At 41.7% G+C, this 14,734-nt stretch overlaps 1 protein-coding gene across 5 annotated transcripts in view; it reads right to left on the bottom strand.

The window, feature by feature from the left end:
- Window positions 1-684: 684 nt before the first annotated feature.
- The window catches only part of SNX14 (sorting nexin 14), an 82,033-nt gene continuing 67,983 nt past the window's right edge, over window positions 685-14,734 (bottom strand). For 4 of the 5 annotated variants that reach the window (XM_040428727.1, XM_040428725.1, XM_040428726.1 and 1 more), the window contains 3 exons: window positions 10,266-10,357; window positions 9,824-9,880; window positions 685-965 (listed from right to left, as the gene is read on the bottom strand). In XM_040428727.1, coding sequence (XP_040284661.1) covers window positions 927-965; window positions 9,824-9,880; window positions 10,266-10,357 — 188 coding nt within the window. In that variant the 3' untranslated portion in view covers window positions 685-926. The remainder of the gene's footprint in view (window positions 966-9,823; window positions 9,881-10,265; window positions 10,358-14,734) is intronic. The other variant, XM_040428728.1, reaches the window with a different exon arrangement.

Consider the following 14,734-nt stretch of genomic DNA (forward strand, 5'->3'; position numbering starts at 1 on the left):
AGGTTTTAAAATCCTCGTTGTCGGCGGCAGATCGTGCCTTGTAATCACAATCTGCTGCCAGCAAACAGTGATTCAGTATGGGGATGGCATTAGTGATCGCTCGTCCCCATACTGTGGAGGAGATCGCTGCATGTAATAGCAGCAGTCTCCTCCGTTAGCGAGCAGGCGATTGCCGGGAAGAAACGCTTCCCTCCTGACAATCGCCTGCTTCACCTGAAGGTGAAGTCGGTGTTTGATCAATGACTGTGAGCCAAAACAAGGTGCGGATCAAACACTGACTAGGTGGAAATCTTTCCATTGCCTCTGTGTAGCTCCACTCCTGGTTTTGGCTCACAACCACTGATCAAACGCTGATTGTCTGACTCTCAAACTCCAGCACAGAAACCGACCCAAACCCCCCTAAAACACTCTTATAACAGGCCTCTTTAAGAAACATCACAGCTTATAGGCCAAAGTGCATAAAGAAGGTCAGCAAGGGTTAAAAGTAATCGAAACCCCCCCCCTTCCCACAAAAGGCTGGTATGTCTGATGCCTAATGGGCTGTGTAGTTGCCTATTTAATTTAATCTTTGTGGTTTTCTATTATTACTATTATTACACATTATTAAATATCTTTACCTTAGCTGGGTTTTAGCCTTTACAGACTTTTATGAAATCTGAATTGTGGTGGTATTTCTTTGCGAGGCACATTATTGGAGTGTTTTCTTAACTTTTCACAGTTTGTTTCATTTTAAAAGCGGGAATCAAACTTCTTTCACTGATAGATCAACCGCCAGGCTGCGCTTGTTACATTTTCTGAGTTTTGACTGACCTCAATACTTATTAACTCATTGTGCTGGTCTAGGTCAAGTGGTAGGAAAAAGCTGAGGTTTTTGGATTCCCAGCCAAAAAAACAACCAAAGGGAAGTGTAAGAAGTTCCAAATGTGTCACATCCACGCGGGCAAAGAGGACAGCTCCTTCTGAGGCTAAGATAAAAACAAGACATTTCTATGTGTGAATACAGGATATAATAAAGTATGGCATACAAATGTTGCTTGAACATCAAAGGTAAACTTTGCAAGGCATCATCATTCCTTGCAGCATGCATCTCTGCTCTTGACCTGCTTGACTAACTACATTTGGGTGTCAAAAACCATAGTACAATGAAGTGGCAAAGATTTAGACTATGTTCACAATATATTTGAGGAATGCACTCATACACCAAGAAATGCTTGCAACCTACATGCCAAACATGTCTGACTAATGCCAAAATACTGTCATATACTGGTATATGTCAGATTTACTTTTTCCCCTCTGTACCAAAAGTGACAGCTGCAATAAGGGTATTCCACTTTTTACAATAAGGTTTGAGAGCAATATACAATATGGAACTGTATGGCATACAATAGTGTAAACTGTATTTTTTCCTGAATGTAATATTTTGAATAAAGAAACATAGAATGTGTCTGCAGATAAGAACCATTTGGCCCATCTAGTCTGCCCAATATACTGAGTACTATGGATAGCCCCTGGCCCTATCTTATATGAAGGATGGCCTTATGCCTATCCCATGCATGCTTAAACTCCTCCACTGTATTTGCAGCTACCATTTCTGCAGGAAGGCTATTCCATGCATCCACTACTCTCTCAGTAAAGTAATACTTCCTTATATTACTTTTAAACCTTTGCCCCTCTAATTTAAATCTATGTCCTCTTGTAGCAGTTTTTCTTCTTTTAAATATTCTCTCCTCTTTTACCTTGTTGATTCCCTTTATGTATTTAAAAGTTTCTATCATATCCTCTCTGTCTCGTCTTTCTTCCAAGCTATACATGTTAAGGTCCTTTAACCTTTCCTGGTAAGTTTTATCCTGCAATCCATGTACTAGTTTAGTAGCTCTTCTCTGAACTCTCTCCAAAGTATCTATATCCTTCTGGAGATATGGTCTCCAGTACTGCGCACAATACTCCAAATGAGGTCTCACTAGTGCTCTGTAGAGCGGCATGAGCACCTCCCTCTTTCTACTGGTAATGTCTCTCCCTATACACCCAAGCAGTCTGCTAGCATTTCCTGCTGCTCTATGACATTGTCTGCCTACCTTTAAGTCTTCTGAAATAATGACCCCTAAATCCCTTTCCTCAGATACTGAGGTTAGGACTGTATCACTGATTTTATATTCTGCTCTTGGGTTTTTACGCCCCAGGTGCATTATTTTGCACTTATCCACATTAAATTTTAGTTGCCAGATTTTTGACCATTCCTCTAGTTTTCCTAAATCCTTTTCCATTTGGTGTATCCCTCCAGGAACATCAACCCTGTTACAAATCTTTGTGTCATCAGCAAAAAGACACACCTTACCATCGAGGCCTTCTGCAATTTCGCTGATAAAGATATTAAACAATATGGGTCCCAGAACAGATCCCTGAGGTACCCCACTGGTAACAAGACCATGGTCTGAATATACTCCATTGACTACAACCCTCTGTTGCCTGTCCCTCAGCCACTGCTTAATCCATTCAACAATATGGGAGTCCAAGCCCAAAGACTGCAATTTATTGATAAGCCTTCTGTGTGGGACAGTATCGAAGGCCTTAATGAAGTCTAGATAAGCGATGTCTACTGCACCTCCACCATCTATTATTTTAGTCACCCAATCAAAAAAATGAATAAGATTAGTTTGACATGATCTCCCTGAAATAAACCCATGCTGTTTTTCATCTTTCAATCCATGGGATTTTAGATGTTCCACAATCCTCTCCTTAAGTATGGTTTCCATTAATTTCCCCACTATTGATGTCAGGCTTACTGGCCTAAAGTTGCCCGATTCCTCCCTACTACCTTTCTTGTGAATGGCCACAACATTTGCTAATTTCCAATCTTCTGGGACGACTCCTGTTGCCAGTGATTGGTTAAATAAATCTGTTAATGGTTTTGCTAGTTCACCGCTGAGCTCTTTTAATAGCTTTCGGTGTATCCCATCAGGCCCCTGTAACTTATTTGTATTGATTTAAGACAGCTGACTTAGGACCTCTTCCTCTGTAAAGACACATGCATCAAAAGATTCATTAGTCTTCTTTCCTAACTGAGGTCCTTTTCCTTCATTTTCCTTCGTAAAGACTGAACAGAAGTATTCATTGAGGCAGTCAGCTAGTTCTTTATCGTCTTCCATATACCTTCCGTCTTTTGTTTTTAATTTTGGAATTCCTTGTTTTAGTTTCCTTTTTTCATTTATGTATCTGAAGAATGCCTTCTGGCCTTTTTTCCCTGACTGAGCTAATTTCTCTTCTGCCTGTGCTGAAGAGAAATTAGCTCGGTCAGGGAAAAAAGGCGATAAGGCATTCTTCAGATACATAAATGAAAAAAGGAAACTAAAACAAGTTGTAGCGCAGCACCATAATATAGATTGGGGGTCTCAAAGACAGTACCTGAGGAAGATTTCCGTGGCCTGCGATACCTCAAGGGAAAGTTCTATTAACTAATTAGCACTTCCAGTCTGAAAGCGCTCATTAGTACAGGAGACGGAGGCCCAGGGAGCAGCGAGTATGGCCACGCTAGAGCTAAGCTGGCATTGCTAACCGCTTAACCGCTACCTAGTCCTCTTCATCTACCGTCAGCCGCTGCTCTATGTCCTGAAAGTGCACATGACCTGATGCTGTGTGACATAAGGACGCAGTGCAGTGCTGACACCAGGACACAGTACTGCACTGCAGAAGAGCCAGAGTGGTGGAGGCATCCGTAGGAGAGTTGTTTTTTTTTTTTTTTTTTTTTTTTTTTTTTTTAGGGGATGGAGGGTTTGAGTGGGGGTTACGGGGGTGGCTGCAGTCTGATTTGAGATCTATATAAATTTGGGGTTTGATTTGGGCACTGCATGAATTTAGGGGTGGATTTGAGGTATTTGGACAGAATTCTACATCTACTATTTTAATGAGGATTATCCTGGATCACCTATCTATATAGGTGTTTTATCTCTCTGTGTTACAGAAAGACAATGGGTTGTACTTAACCCCTTAATGACCACTGACAGCCTTTTGACTGCGTCTTAGAATAAGCCCTGCATGGGTCTCCTGTGTAGTGGAAAGCAGGAGCTCGGCTCTCTCATGATAGCTGGGCTCCTGCTCTAACAGCATGGATCAGGAGAAACGGCAATCCAAGCCATTTAATCCCTTAGTTGCTTCAGTCAACAGCGACCACAGAATCTAAGAGGTTTAGAGTGAGGGAGCTTCGTCTCTCAGGCATCCGCACACCACAAATAAGATCACTGGGTGCCAATGTCTGCAAATTGTAGCCAGGAGCCTAATGAAGGACCCAAGACCAGCCTGTAGCGTATGCCTGTTAGGCTACTTTCACACTAGCGTTCAGGGCTCCGCTTTTGAGTTCCGTTTGAAGGCTCTCACAAGCGGCCCCGAAAGGATCCGTCCAGCCCTAATGCATTCTGAGTTGATGCGGATGCGCTCAGAATGCATCAGTTTGGCACCGTTTGTCCTCCGCTCCGCTCAGCAGGCGGACCCCTGAACGCAGCTTGCAGCGTTCGGGTGTCCGCCTGGCCGTGCGGAGGCAAACGGATCCGTCCAGACTTACAATGTAAGTCAATGGGGACGGATCCGTTTGAAGATGACACAGTATGGCTCAATTTTCAAACGGATCCGTCCCCCATTGACTTTCAATGTAAAGTCAAAACGGATCCGTTTGCATTATCATGAACAAAAAAAATAAAAAAAATTTCTTTTTTTGTTTTGTTTTTTGTTCATGGTAATGCAAACGGATGCGTTCTGAATGGATCTAAGCGTTTGCATTATAGGTGCGGATCCGTCTGTGTAGATACCAGATGGATCCGCACCTAACGCAGGTGTGAAAGTAGCCTTAGGCTGTGCCAGAAGCGATGCCTGATGTTGCTTATCAGTAGCTTGTGCGGCTTTCCATTCACAAAATGCATTTCAATGGAAAAATGGCAAAAAAAAAAACCCATCCACACATTTGGCATCTCCGCATCAGTAAGGAACTGCATTATGCATTTATCATGTAAATGATCCTGCATGGTGAATGCAGTGTAAAAAAAAAGAAAAAAAGAAAATGATTTGCATATTTACCACAAAAAAAAGTTATAAAAAAAGTAATCAAAAAGTGTTTTGTACCCCAAAACTACAAATTTTCCCACAAAAATCAAGCCCTCACACATTTCTGTGCAATGAAAAAGAAAAAACAGTAAAAGGTTTTTGATGATGATGATGATGATGATGTATAGTCTTGTGTACACGCAGTCTTACCCATCAGGCCTCGATGCGCTTACTGTGCAAAAGTCGTAAAACTTAAAAAAACTATGGGGCACATTTATTAAGACCAGCGTTTTAGACGCCGGTCTTAACCACCTCAGCCCCCAGTGCTTAAACACCCTGAAAGACCAGGCCACTTTTTACACTTCTGACCTACACTACTTTCACCGTTTATTGCTCGGTCATGCAACTTACCACCCAAATGAATTTTACCTCCTTTTCTTCTCACTAATAGAGCTTTCATTTGGTGGTATTTCATTGCTGCTGACATTTTTACTTTTTTTGTTATTAATCGAAATTTAACGATTTTTTTGCAAAAAAATGACATTTTTCACTTTCAGTTGTAAAATTTTGCAAAAAAAACGACATCCATATAGAAATTTTGCTCTAAATTTATAGTTCTACATGTCTTTGATAAAAAAAAAATGTTTGGGTAGAAAAAAAATGGTTTGGGTAAAAGTTATAGCGTTTACAAACTATGGTACAAAAATGTGAATTTCCGCTTTTTGCAGCAGCTCTGACTTTCTGAGCACCTGTCATGTTTCCTGAGGTTCTACAATGCCCAGACAGTACAAACACCCCACAAATGACCCCATTTCTGAAAGTACACACCCTAAGGTATTCGCTGATGGGCATAGTGAGTTCATAGAACTTTTTATTTTTTGTCACAAGTTAGCGGAAAATGATGATTTTTTTTTTTTTTTTTTTCTTACAAAGTCTCATATTCCACTAACTTGTGACAAAAAATAAAAAGTTCTATGAACTCACTATGCCCATCAGCGAATACCTTGGGGTCTCTTCTTTCCAAAATGGGGTCACTTGTGGGGTAGTTATACTGCCCTGGCATTCTAGGGGCCCAAATGTGTGGTAAGGAGTTTGAAATCAAATTCTGTAAAAATTGACCTGTGAAATCCGAAAGGTGCTCTTTGGCATATGGGCCCCTTTGCCCACCTAGGCTGCAAAAAAGTGTCACACATCTGGTATCTCTGTATTCAGGAGAAGTTGAGGAATGTGTTTTGGGGTGTCTTTTTACATATACCCATGCTGGGTGAGATAAATATCTTGGTCAAATGCCAACTTTGTATAAAAAAAATGGGAAAAGTTGTCGTTTGCCAAGATATTTCTCTCACCCAGCATGGGTATATATAAAATGACACCCCAAAACACATTCCCCACCTTCTCCTGAGTACGGAGATACCAGATGTGTGACACTTTTTTGCAGCCTAGGTGGGCAAAGGGGCCCATATTCCAAAGAGCACCTTTCGGATTTCACTTGTCATTTTTTACAGAATTTGATTTCAAACTCCTTACCACACATTTGGGCCCCTAGAATGCCAGGGCAGTATAACTACCCCACAAGTGACCCCATTTTGGAAAGAAGAGACCCCAAGGTATTCGCTGATGGGCATAGTGAGTTCATGGAAGTTTTTATTTTTTGTCACAAGTTAGTGGAATATGAGACTTTGTATAAAAAAAAAAAAAAAAAAAAAAAAAAATCAGCATTTTCCACTAACTTGTGACAAAAAATAAAAAATTCTAGGAACTCGCCATGCCCCTCACGGAATACCTTGGGGTGTCTTCTTTCCAAAATGGGGTCACTTGTGTGGTAGTTATACTGCCCTGGCATTTTCCAGGGGCCCTAATGTGTGTTAGGTAGGTAAATGACCTGTGAAATCCTAAAGGTGCTCTTTGGAATATGGGCCCCTTTGCCCACCTAGGCTGCAAAAAAGTGTCACACATGTGGTATCGCCGTATTCAGGAGAAGTTGGGGAATGTGTTTTGGGGTGTCATTTTACATATACCCTTGCTGGGTGAGAGAAATATCTTGGCAAAAGACAACTTTTCCCATTTTTTTATACAAAGTTGGCATTTGACCAAGATATTTCTCTCACCCAGCATGGGTATATGTAAAATGACACCCCAAAACACATTCCCCAACTTCTCCTGAGTACGGCGATACCACATGTGTGACACTTTTTTGCAGCCTAGATGCGCAAAGGGGCCCACATTCATTTTATGAGGGCATTTTTAGACATTTGGATACCAGACTTCTTCTCACGCTTTGGGGCCCCTAGAATGCCAGGGCAGTATAAATACCCCACATGTGACCCCATTTTGGAAAGAAGACACCCCAAGGTATTCAATGAGGGGCATGGCGAGTTCATAGAAATTTTTTTTTTTTGGCACAAGTTAGCGGAAATTGATATTTTTTATTTTTTTCTCACAAAGTCTCCCGTTCCGCTAACTTGGGACAAAAATTTCAATCTTTCATGGACTCAATATGCCCCTCACGGAATACCTGGGGGTGTCTTCTTTCCGAAATGGGGTCACATGTGGCGTATTTATACTGCCCTGGCATTCTAGGGGCCCTAAAGCGTGAGAAGAAGTCTGGAATATACATGTCTAAAAAATTTTACGCATTTGGATTCCGTGAGGGGTATGGTGAGTTCATGTGAGATTTTATTTTTTGACACAAGTTAGTGGAATATGAGACTTTGTAAGAAAAATAAATAAAAATTCTGCTAACTTGGGCCAAAAAAATGTCTGAATGGAGCCTTACAGAGGGGTGATCAATGACAGGGGGGTGATCAATGACAGGGGGGTGATCAATGACAGGGGGGGGTGATCAATGACAGGGGGTTGATCAATGACAGGGGGGTGATCAGGGAGTCTATATGGGGTGATAACCACAGTCATTGATCATGCCCCTGTAAGGCTTCATTCAGACGTCCGGATGCGTTTTGCGGATCCGATCCATCTATCAGTGGATCCGTAAAAATCATGCGGACGTCTGAATGGAGCTTTACAGGGGGGTGATCAATGACAGGGGTGTAATCAATGACAGGGGGGTGATCAGGGAGTCTATATGGGGTGATCACCACAGTCATTGATCACGCCCCTGTAAGGCTTCATTCAGACGTCCGGATGCGTTTTGCGGATCCGATCCATCTATCAGTGCATCCGTAAAAATCATGCGGACATCTGAATGGAGCTTTACAGGGGGGTAATCAATGACAGGGGTGTAATCAATGACAGGGGGGTGATCAGGGAGTCTATATGGGGTGATCACCACAGTCATTGATCACGCCCCTGTAAGGCTTCATTCAGACGTCCGGATGCGTTTTGCGGATCCGATCCATCTATCAGTGCATCCGTAAAAATCATGCGGACATCTGAATGGAGCTTTACAGGGGGGTGATCAATGACAGGGGGGTGATCAGGGAGTCTATATGGGGTGATAACCACAGTCATTGATCATGCCCCTGTAAGGCTTCATTCAGACGTCCGGATGCATTTTGCGGATCCGATCCATCTATCAGTGCATCCGTAAAAATCATGCGGACATCTGAATGGAGCTTTACAGGGGGGTAATCAATGACAGGGGGGTAATCAATGACAGGGGGGTGATCAGGGAGTCTATATGGGGTGATCACCACAGTCATTGATCACGCCCCTGTAAGGCTTCATTCAGACGCCCGTATGCGTTTTGCGGATCCGATCCATCCATCAGTGGATCCGTAAAAATCATGCGGACATCTGAATGGAGCTTTACAGGGGGTTGATCAATGACAGGGGTGTAATCAATGACAGGGGGGTGATCAGGGAGTCTATATGGGGTGATCAGGGGCTAATAAGGGGTTAATAAGTGACGGGGGGGGGGGTGTAGTGTAGTGTAGTGGTGCTTGGTGGGACTTTACTGAGCTACCTGTGTCCTCTGGTGGTCGATCCAAACAAAGGGGACCACCAGAGGACCAGGTAGCAGGTATATTAGACGCTGTTATCAAAACAGCGTCTAATATACCTGTTAGGGGTTAAAAAAAACACATCTCCAGCCTGCCAGCGAACGATCGCCGCTGGCAGGCTGGAGATCAACTCTCTTACCTTCCGTTCCTGTGAGCGCGCGCGCCTGTGTGCGCGCGTTCACAGGAAATCTCGCGTCTCGCGAGAGGACGCACCGGCGCGTCCACCCAGAAGAGCAGGGCCGCCGCAAAGACGCAATCCTGCGTACGGCGGTCCTGAGGTGGTTAATAAAGGCCCACCGCAGGCCTCTCCATAACTTCGGAGCATGCTGCGCCAGTTCTAAATGTAAGACAGCTTCCAAAACTAACAGTTGCTCCGCCATCTGCACCTGAAATCTGCCTAATTTAGGCGTATTTCAGAATAGTAAATGACCCCCTATATCTATTTGATATTGCTGTAATTGTACTGACCGAGAGAATAAAGTTATCATGTAATATCCGCAAGTAAATCTAGTTCCTGACTCACCTCTGACATTTAATGCTCCTGATGAGACCTTTTCTACATTTAATATAAACTTCCATTCAGTCTCCTTGCACTACCTTATTTTATGTTTATCAAGGCAAGCACTTTCTTATTTGTTTGTGTAATAGCAGCAATTTTCTATAAGCAAGGTCCACTGTATTTAGCGGTTGTGCTGGAACATTGTCCTGGATTGCGGAGGTCTGCGCGCCTCATATTGCTACTGCCATACATGTGTGCTATTTATTCTCAGTTTATTTCAATGAAAATAAATAACTAGATTTATAACAGTACAAACATAAAAAAGACATTGTACCTTTCCAAGCTCTGGGAATATCTCAAGCAGAACAATATCTAGTAGAACATAAGACAGCTGAAATGACATGACTCGGTGTTAATGCAAAGTCAACAGGTATGCAAACTTAATTACACACAAATGACACCATTCAATTCCAGTATATTCTAAATGATAGTGTGAACATCTATTACTATTTTATTGTTTACTTTTTTTCATTCATCCATTCTGTGAAAACCAATGGCTAACAGGACAGTAAGAAAAATTAGTAGTCCAATAAGAACAGTACAGCACTGACCGACTGCCCATTCCAATCTTTCAGAGGTTTGCTTTTTTTTGTTCTAACCCTCATTTAACTTCTACCTCTACTAATATGGAGAAATGGGGGGGTGACAATCTGATTATGCAGGACTGCAAATACATGTACGATTACTTTAGGATGTGAAAACACACACAAAATTACCTGCTTGTTGAGGACAGGATGCTGTAAGCCATCAAATAATAATCGAATGCCTTCAAACTTGGCTTCTTCCCCGATACATTTGCTTATTAAATCTATTAAAAAAATGGAAGGAAGAATTAGATGGTGATGAGTGAAAAAGTACTAAATAACAAGACACAATACAAGTTTAATTACAACAAAGCAAACTAATAACTTGACCCTACTCCCCAAGTACCACCCAGCCAGATCCCTTCCTCTATAGCAAAGTACTGCAAGTACTACCTTCAAGTACTACATTAAGTACAGTAAAGAGATATTGCAGGAGACTGAAGACATACTGCAAGAGATTGGCTTAGAGTCTGCATCTGGCTCATCTGTGTTGTTTTTTTTCTGACCATTGCTTGAAAAGAGGTAAGGAATTTGGTCAGCTGTTTGCTATTGTGCGTTTGCTAATGAGCCTAGCTCACTAAGGTGTTACATTTGTTGCTGGGGGAGGAGTTTGGAAAGCAGTGTGTGTATATATAGAGACAGACTCATTAGCTGGCCTAATTCATTAGCTGCAAGTACTACCTTCAAGTACTACATTAAGTACAGTAAAGAGATATTGCAGGAGACAGTCAGGAGGTAGGCTGGAAGGTGGAAACAATACAAAAAAAAAAAAAGGTAACATTTGTTTGATTAAGGCTACTTTCACACCTGCGTTTAGGTCGGATCCGTCTGGTATGTGCCCAGACGGATCCGCATCTATAATGCAAACGCTTAAATCCGTTCAGAACGGATCCGTTTGCATTACCATGAACAAAAAAAAAAAATTATTATTTTTTTTTGTTCATGATAATGCAAACGGATCCGTTTTGACTTTACATTGAAAGTCAATGGGAGACGGATCCGTTTGAAAATTGAGCCATACTGTGTCAACTTCAAACGGATCCGTCCCCATTTACTTACATTGTAAGTCTGGACGGATCCGTTCGCCTCCGCACGGCCAGGCGGACACCCGAACGCTGCAAGCAGCGTTCAGGTGTCCGTCTGCTGAGCGGAGCGGAGGACAAACGCTGCCAGACTGATGCATTCTGAGCGGATCCGCCTCCACTCAGAATGCATTAGGACTGGACGGATCCGTTCGGGGCCGCTTGTGAGAGCCTTCAAACGGAACTCACAAGCGGAGCCCCGAACGCTAGTGTGAAAGTAGCTTTAAATTTACAATTATTTTTTTTTTCTCCTCTTTAAAATGGCAGACTTGGTTCAGTGCAGGAATTGTTGTGCATTTATTTCATGTTCCACTCTTTGGAGATTCAGATGCTGTCAGATCTGTAGACAGTTCTCCTTAATGCAGCAGGAAATTGCATTTTTGAAATCTGAAATATTTAAATTATCTGTTAAACAAACTCCAGCTAGGACTGCTGCAATGCCACTGCCACAGAGGACCCCCAGAAATGGCAGATGGGTTAATGTAGGTTCTGGAAGACTTAGAGTGGTGGATAGAAGACATGTCCCACAGTCGGTGGTTCTCCATAATTCATTTGCAGCACTCTCAGAATGTAAGGACAACATGGATATGGACTCAAGCACAGAGGGTGATAAACCATCGACTCCTATGTCTAATGTATGCAACAAAAAAGATAAAGTGAAGTCTCAAAGGAAGCAGCTGTTGCTGGGTGATTCAATCATAAGAAGTGTGGAGCTTAAAGAAAATGGTTTTGTGAGATGTCTCCCTGGGGCTACTGCTAGAAGAGATAGAAGACGTATTATTAATATTGTTAAGCAAGCAAAGCAGGAAGGGGACGTGGATGTTCTTGTCCATCTAGGGACAAATGACCTGGCTTGCAATGAAGTGTCAGAGGTGAAAAAATCTTTTATCACACTTGGTAATGACGTACAGGATTTTGCATCCACCATTTCATTTTCTGAAGTTCTGCCTGTGCATAATGTTCAGAATGATAGGCAGAGGCGCATAAAGGAGTTCAACATATGGCTTGGTAAATGGTGTCAAGAGCAAGGATTTGGCTTTGTTTCTCATGATAGCTCTACTTGGAATAGAAAGGAACTGTACAAAAAAGATGGTTTGCATCTTTCTCTCAAAGGAACAAATGTACTTAGTGAACTCCAAGAATTTGCGGAAGAGTATTTAAACTAGAAAGGGGGGGCAAAAGAGTGAAAATAAAAGAGTCCAATTGCCCCCCGAAACAATGCCAGAACAGGTCAGAAGCACAGAGGTTAAGAAATGATAAGCTCAGAGTCCTGTCTACAAATGCTCGCAGTTTAGGTAAAAAAAATCAATGAACTTGGGTCAATAATGGCATCTGAGAATGTAGATTTAGTGGCTGTTACGGAGACATGGTTTAATGAAAGAAATGACTGGGACATAACCATACCAGGGTACTCTTTATACAGAAGAGACAGAGAAGGCAAGAAAGGAGGAGGAGTGGCCCTGTATGTGAAAGATAGCATTAAATCTAACCTAATACAAGTTGGTGAGGCCAACATAGAGTCAGTTTGGGTTACGTTGCAGTTTGCTAACCATGCAGTAACTCGTGTAGGTGTGATATATAGACCACCTGGTTAAGTTAAAGAACTAGATGATCTACTAGTTGAAGAAATAGCTAAAATGACAATGAAAGGAGAAGTTATCATTATGGGAGATATCAATCTTCCAGATATAAACTGGAAAACCAAAATAGCAAGTTCTACCAGGAGTACAGATATTCTAAATTCCCTACTGGGGTTATCTCTACAACAAGTGGTTGAGGAGCCAACCCGGAGGGAGGCCATTTTGGATTTGGTATTCACAAATGGGGATTCGGTATATGATGTCATTGTAGGCGAAACCTTGGGATCTAGTGATCACCAGTCAGTGTGGTTTAATATAAGAACTGTGAAAGAGTCCCACCACACAAAAACAAAAGTTTTAGATTTTAGAAAAACAGACTTTTCAAAAATGAAATTAGTCATAAATGAGTCCTTATCAGACTGGAACGGATTACATGGAGTCCAGGAGAAATGGGACTACTTAAAAGGTGCATTATTGAAGGCAACAGAAAATTGCATTAGACTTGTCAGTAAAAGCAAAAAAAGGAAGAGACCACTGTGGTACTCAGCAGAAGTGGCCCAAATCATTAAAAATAAAAAGCTAGCATTTTGTAATTATAAAAAAACCAGAGCAATGAAGATAAGGAAATCTACAAGATTAGGCAGAGAGAGGCCAAGCAAGTTATAAGAACTTCTAAAGCGCAGGCAGAAGAAAAACTAGCTCAGTCTATGAAAAAAGGGGATAAGACATTCTTCAGATATATAAATGAAAAAAAGAAATTAAAACAAGGAATAACTAAATTAAAAACAAAGGACGGAAGGTATGTAGAAGAGAATAAAGGGCTAGCCGACTGCCTTAATGAATACTTCTGTTCAGTTTTTACAAAAGAAAAAGGAGAAGGACCTCCACTAGAAAGGATGACTAATAAATCATTTGATGCATGTATCTTTACAGAGGAAGATGTTCTAAGTTTGCTGTCTAAGGTGAAGACAAATAAGTCACAGGGGCCTGATGAGATACACCCAAAATTATTAAAAGAGCTTAGTGGTGAGCTGGCAAAACCGTTAACAGATTTATTTAACCAATCATTAGTAACAGGAGTCGTCCCGGAAGATTGGAAATTGGCAAATGTCGTGCCCATTCACAAGAAAGGTAGTAGGGAGGAATCGAGCAACTATAGACCAGTGAGTCTGACATCAATAGTAGGCAAATTAATGGAAACCCTATTAAAGGATAGGATTGTGGAACATCTAAAATCCCATGGATTGCAAGATGAAAAACAACATGGGTTTACTTCAGGGAGATCATGTCAAACAAATCTTATAGATTTTTTTGACTGGGTGACTAAAATAATAGACGGTGGAGGTGCAGTAGACATCGCATATCTAGATTTTAGTAAGGCTTTTGACACTGTCCCACATAGAAGACTTAGCAATAAACTGCAGTCATTGAGCATGGACTCCCATATTGTTGAGGGGATTAGGCAGTGGCTGAGTGACAGACAGCAGAGGGTTGTAGTCAATGGAGAACATTCAAAACAAGGTCATGTTACCAGTGGGGTTCCACAGGGATCTGTACTGGGACCAATTTTGTTTAATATCTTCATAAGTGATATTGCAAAAGGGCTCGATGGGAAGGTGTGTCTTTTTGCTGATGACACAAAGATATGTAACAGGGTTGATGTTCCTGGAGGGAAACGCCAAATGGAAAAGGATTTAGGAAAACTAGAAGAATGGTCAGAACTCTGGCAACTGAAATTTAATGTGGATAAGTGCAAGATAATGCACCTAGGGCGTAAAAACCCAAGGGCAGAATATAGAATATTTGACACAGTCCTGACCTCAATATCTGAGGAAAGGGATTTAGGAGTAATTATTTCAGAAGACTTAAAGGTGGGAAGACAATGTAATAGGGCAGCACGAAATGCCAGCAGAATGCTTGGATGTATAGGGAGAGGTAT

Source organism: Bufo bufo, chromosome 4, assembly GCF_905171765.1.
Source record: "Bufo bufo chromosome 4, aBufBuf1.1, whole genome shotgun sequence".
Lineage (NCBI taxonomy): Eukaryota > Metazoa > Chordata > Amphibia > Anura > Bufonidae > Bufo > Bufo bufo.